The 5,997-nt window shown below is 46.4% G+C and overlaps 1 protein-coding gene across 1 annotated transcript in view; it reads left to right on the top strand.

Annotated features, from left to right (window-relative positions):
* LOC103271036 (aldehyde oxidase 2) overlaps positions 1–5,141 on the top strand; it is a 95,318-nt gene extending 90,177 nt beyond the window's left edge. The window contains exon 35 of the mRNA XM_021717798.1: positions 4,854–5,141. Coding sequence (XP_021573473.1) covers positions 4,854–5,141 — 288 coding nt within the window. The remainder of the gene's footprint in view (positions 1–4,853) is intronic.
* Positions 5,142–5,997: the final 856 nt, after the last annotated feature.

Consider the following 5,997-nt stretch of genomic DNA (forward strand, 5'->3'; position numbering starts at 1 on the left):
CCCCCGCCTCTTCCATCTCCACCCCATTTTCCCTCCCTGCTTCTTTTGCATTTTTACATCCCCAGACATGGGGAGAGTTGGCACTATGAAAAGTGCCACCTGCTTAGTTCTGCAGAGAGAGTCTCTCCTGGACAAGGGAAGAGAGGCAAGTGACCACTTCACATGAGGTGGCAGCCTGGTCACCTGCTACGCCCAGCTGGTTCATCCCCAAACGCGAGTCCCTTGAGATCATGCCAGCCTGGGCAACATAGCAGACTCTGTCTCTACAAAATATCAAAAAAACAGCCAGGCATGGTGGTGCACACTTGTAGTCCCAGCTACTTGGGAGGCCGAGGCAGAAGACTTGTCTTGCCCAGCATGTGGAGGCCGGGATTGTGCCACAGCACACCAGGCTGGGCAGCAGTGTAAGACCTCAACTTAAAAAACAAAACACAAAAAACAGGCACCGGTAGAGGCTGATGGCATTTTTGTTCCATACAATGCTGTTCTATACACAGCCTTACATTCTCTGTGCTGGAGAGACATGCTGCCAGTCCCACAACTGTGTTTTGTTCCCTGTGGGTCATGTACCACAACATGTAGAAACAGGCAGCCTCCAGCCTATTCAGCTAAAATCTAAGCCACAGAATATGGGTAGGGCCTCAGACCAGCACAGACATGCTCCATCACATGGATTCCTTGAGATTAGGACTTCTCCTTAGAAACAATGATTTAATTTTTAAAAATCCTTAAGATTCGGAGACAGAGAGACATGAAGGGTTCCACACCCATAACAGAAAACTATTGCCTTGGGGAGTTTGGCAATACAACAAAAATTTTTTTTACTTTGAGTTGGAGTCTCACTCTGTTGCCCAGGCTGGAGTACAGTGGCACGCTCACGGTCACCCCGGTGTTGACTGGCTGCCCTCCAGCGATCCTTCCACCTCAGCCTTGCAAATAGCTGGAACTACAGGCACATGCTACCACTCCCGGCTAATTTTTTTATTTTTATTTTATTGTAGAGAAGCGTTCTCACCAAGGTTCCTGGTCTGGTCTTGAACTCTCGGGCTCAGGCAATCCACTCACCTTGGCCTCCCAAAGTGCTGATATTACAAACTGAGCCACTGAGTCCGGCCTTTTTTATTTTGAGTCAGTTTCACTGTCACCCAAGCTGAGTGCAGTAGCACGCTCAAGACCACTGTAGCCACGACCTGCTGGGCTCAGGTGATCCTTCCACCTCAGCCTTCCAAGGAGGTGAAACCACAGGCACACACCACCACCCCGGTTAACTTTTTTTATTATTATCATTATTTTATTGTAGAGACAAGGTCTCACCAATTTACCCAGGCTGGTCTCGAACCCGTGGGCTCAGACAATCCTCTCTCCTCTGCCTCCCAAAGTGCTGGAATTACAGGCATGAGCTACCATACCGGCCAGATTTTTTTTTTTTTAATCTTGTTAAAATTGTTCATCTGGGCAACTCCCTCGGGTCCCCTCCCAATGTGGGAACTTTTCTGTCCTCTTAAATCCTGCTTTCTAAAAAAAGAAAGAAAGAAAGAAAAAGCCGGGATCGGTGGCTCAACCTGTAATCCCGCGCTTTGGGAGGCTGAGGTGAGTGGATTGCCTGAGCCTGCAGGTTCGAGACTTGCCTGGGCAACTTTGCAAGACCACATCTCTACAATAAATCAAAAATCAGCCGGGTGTGGTAGCACTCACCTGTAGTTCCAGCTACTTGGAAGGCTGAGGTGGAAGAATCGCCGGATCCCAGCAGGTCGAGGCTGCGGTGGCCGGGAGCGGCCACTGCACTCCAGTCTGGGTGACAGAGTGAGACTCCAACTAAAAATAAATAAATAAATAAATCTCATAACAAGGTTTCCAGATTCATCTTCTAATCAATAATAGGATGTGACTGATCTCAATAACACAATTCTATGTTAATATATACTATATTAGTATACTATTTACACTAATTACTTTTATTTTGGGGGCATTATGCTCCTAATTATATTAATTTTATTTTAACATCATAGCAGCCAAATACGCATTATTACATGATTATGTATGTACAGAGCATAGTTAGATACTAGCCTTAAAAATTAAGCTTAAAAGATGCAAGCTTTTGAAATTCCACAGTAAATTCTAAAAGCTCAACTGAAATTCTGCATTATTTCTTCAGTGGAATAATAAGTTTGCAGCAAATCATTTGGTGGCAAAATGTGACCTGAACTAACACAAAGGTATTTATAACTGTATCTCCACTAGTGAGGGTAGCCATATACTTTGATGCACAAAAGTGGTGATGTGTCTGATAATGGGTCCAATGGGAGGGTTATGTGGCAGCCAGTGTAGGCTCTGCATTCACGTTCCCAAATCCCAGAATGTTTGGGTTCTGACACATTTGGCCCCAAAGTGGTTTAGATAAGGGATGGTGGGTCTGTAGCAAAACCTGCCCGTTCTCACTACTCCAGTACAAATAAGCCAGGCCCAGGCACAAGACACATCAGCATGTTTCAGGTGAAGCCTAGTCTTCAGGGTCTATATCAATTCTCACTACCACCTAGTCTAAGTCACAAAAGCCCTTGCAGATACACAAATTCACTTGTATAAAATAGCATGAAAACTGATTACTCCTCTCATTCAGAACATGAATGTGTGAAACACCTTTCATCCTCCAAAAGGCCGAATACAGCCACTGTCCCATGAGGCTGTGTTACAGGAGATGTGTCTTATCTGAGGCTGCCTGTGGTCCACTGTGGCTGGCAGAATTTGAGCTGTGTGCTAGCAGATGGAATCCATGAGGTTTCCATCTGTAGCAGAAGAGATGAAATCCAGTGACTCACTGTCATAGAGTTTTCATTAATTCCTGAAAAGCTTGGAGCTCCCACAGGAAAAAGTAGAGCGAATGCTCACTACACCCAAACAAGCTCAAAATACCCATGACAAAGATGGCCAAGAGAGAAAATGTGCTGTTTCTGCATTAATAGAATTGAAAAAAATATCAGAGCAGTTTCTCTTGAGTGCCTCTAACACACAACTTTTTCATTTTAATGTGACACAAAATTGAAACCTGTGGCTTAAATAACAGTCTAATTTTGTCTACATGGCAGAGTCTGGATTCTGACACATTTGGCCCCAAAGTGGTTTAGTATTCCTGAGTTTCACCTGGCAAGCAGACATATGAAGCAAACCACAGGTATATTTGAAATCCTCACTTTGGGTTCTTAATTGCTGTTCCACTGTGCTGCTTTGAGCCCTTTCATGCCATGCTTTTCAATGTGTTTCTCACTTCACAGTCACCTGAGGACAATGATGACACTCTTGGGTCCTTGGACCCCTCACAAATCTCATGAACCCAGATCGCTAGAAGTAGGGTGCAGGGGTCTGAAATTTCATCACACTCTGCTGATGAAACTAAAATTTGAGCTTCCCAAGCCTATTAATTTCACTTTGTTTTTCTTTCTCTCTATCTCCCCTTCTTCTTCTTCTTTTTTTTTTTTTTTTAAGTTGGGGCCTCATTCTATCTCCCAGGCTGGAGTGCATTGGCACAATCACGGTTCACCACAGCCTCGACCTCCTGGGCTTAGATGATCCTTCCATCTCAGCCTGAATAGCTGCCACTACAGATGTGTGCCACCACACCCAGCTAATTTTCTGATTTTTTTTTTTTTTTTTGTAGAGATGAGGTCTCACTATTTTGCCCAGGTTAGTCTTGAACTCCTGGGCTCAAGCAATCCTCCTGCCTCAGCCTCTCAAAGTGATGGGATTACAGGTGTGAGCCACCACACCTGGCCAATTTCATCTTTTAAAAAAAGAAGGTAGAATATAGTATTATTTCTATCTTTATTTGGAAATATAAAAGTTGTGTACATTTGTTGGGCTTCACAGTGTGAATAAAGCTCCTCTTCCTATCTCAGGCCAGTATCTGCTCAGATGCCCTCACCTGCCTGTCCAAAGGCTACTTTTGAAAACAAAGCCATCAAATTAGAATGGCCTTTCTCACCTGCCTTTTTCCCAGACCCGTGAAACTCTGATAAAGCCCTCCCTTTTGTTACATTATGGAACCATTCAGAGAAGACCTATCTCCCCTCACTTTGTCCAGCTGGAATTCCAGTTAGAATTCCTTCATTCATTCCATCAGCACATGCCAGCCATGGAATGTTCTGGGGGCTGGAGACACATCAGGGAACAATAAGCATAAAACTACCTCCCAATACCGCCAGACAAATAAAGACGACAATAATAAAAAACATAGAAAACGTAGAGAATGTTATCAGGAAAATAAAACAGAATAATAAAGAAGTTATAAAGATAACTGATAGTGACAGTGGGGCTACTTTAGAGTAGACAGCTAGGGAAGGTGTCAGAAATAAAAAGAGCAGGGTGAGAGCGTGACAGGCAGAAGGTCTCAGGTGGGAACAAGCTTAGCATGCTCAGGGGGCACAGAGGAGGCTGCAGTGGTTAATACCACATACCACCCTGATCCACACCTCGGGTGAGTCTCACCCCTCCTCTGGCTGCCAGTGTGTTGGCAGCTGGTAGCGCCCAGTTGAGACACTCTCCAGTGAGGCCAAAGGGAGTTCCCTTGCCCAATGCTCAGCCTCCACTGTGGGCGCAGGGATGGTGCTGAGAGCTCACAAGCAGTGTGAGGTCTGTTGGTAGGTGGAGGGCACAAAGATGTGATTGCCTCATCTCACCAGGGGGACAGCTCTGAAGGGCCTGCCTGCGGCAGAGCCCCAGAGGGTGGTGAGGCCGCTGCCACAACTGCACCACGGTATGTTTCCTCCTCTGCTGGGTCCTGCTTCCTTCACTCCTGCGGAGATTGATTCTTGAGAGCACTCTCTCCTAAAACTCCTGCACACAAAACTTCACTTCAGAATTTGTTTCCTGGGTGGCCCAGTCAGCACCAGCTGCAGCAGGAACAGTCCCAGGAAACATCTCCGAAGTGCCATTTTGGAGTTGGCTTTCCCTCCAGCTGTACTGAGCACCCATGCACCCCATGGGAGAGGTGCACCGAGAGTTCTCAAACGCCCCAGTTGAAGGCTTCGCTCTCTAGTGAACAGGGTGGGGCTGCCTTGGAAGGGGATGTACCAGCTGGTGCAGCAGCTCAGATGTTTGTGGGGCTCAAGGGAAGCCGCAAACACAAGGACCATGGGATCAGATAGCGGTACCACCAATGAACTGAAGAAAGGCAACACAAGACCAGGGGTGCATTACTCCAGCGTGAGGCAGAGTCTGAAGTCTGATGGTCCCCTGGGCAACTCCAGAGAGGCTGAATTCTCAGTCAGGTAAGCCTGCTGTGCCAAAGTCAGGGCCCCAACTAGGGAGAAAAGAGGCCCTTAGATGGGGTGGGGGTGGGGTGTTCGAGGCCTATGGGCCTCACTCGGAACTTTGAACACCCAGATCCTGCCTGAGTCTTCTGCCTGCAGAAGTGGTCATTCTGCCCTTTTCCTTTATTATTACTACTATTATTATTTGAGTCGAAATCTCACTCTGTGACCCAGGCTGAAATGCAGTGGCACGCTCATGGCCACTGTAGCCTCAACCTGCTGGACTCAGGTGATTCTTCAGCCTCAGTCTTCCAAATAGCTGGAAGCACTGGTATGTGCTACCATGCCTGGCTAATTTTCTTTCTAATTGTAGAGATGAGGTCTCATCAAGTTGCCTAGGCTGATCTCGAACCCCTTGGCTCAGGCAATTCTCTCACCTCCATTTCCCAAAGTGCTGGGGTTTCAGGCATGAGTCACTGTGCCCGGCCTTATCCCACCCTTTTAGAGAGGAAGGCTTCCCTCCTGCTTGAGGCAATGCAGAGGTTCTGCCTTAGAAGGCAGACTTCAGTCACTGCCAGGGGAGAGAGAGGGGGCACATAACATCAATAAGGGTACCTGATCCTGAACCAGGAGAAATGAGGACTAATGGAAGGCCCAAACTTCACCTGTACATCGACCACTTATGTATCTAATCCTGAATTGTACCTCATATCTTTAAAATGAAATAATAATAAAAAGTTTAAAAAAAAAG

The sequence above is a fragment of the Carlito syrichta genome, unplaced genomic scaffold (assembly GCF_000164805.1).
Source record: "Carlito syrichta isolate Samal-C Ts95f unplaced genomic scaffold, Tarsius_syrichta-2.0.1 Scaffold311129, whole genome shotgun sequence".
Lineage (NCBI taxonomy): Eukaryota > Metazoa > Chordata > Mammalia > Primates > Tarsiidae > Carlito > Carlito syrichta.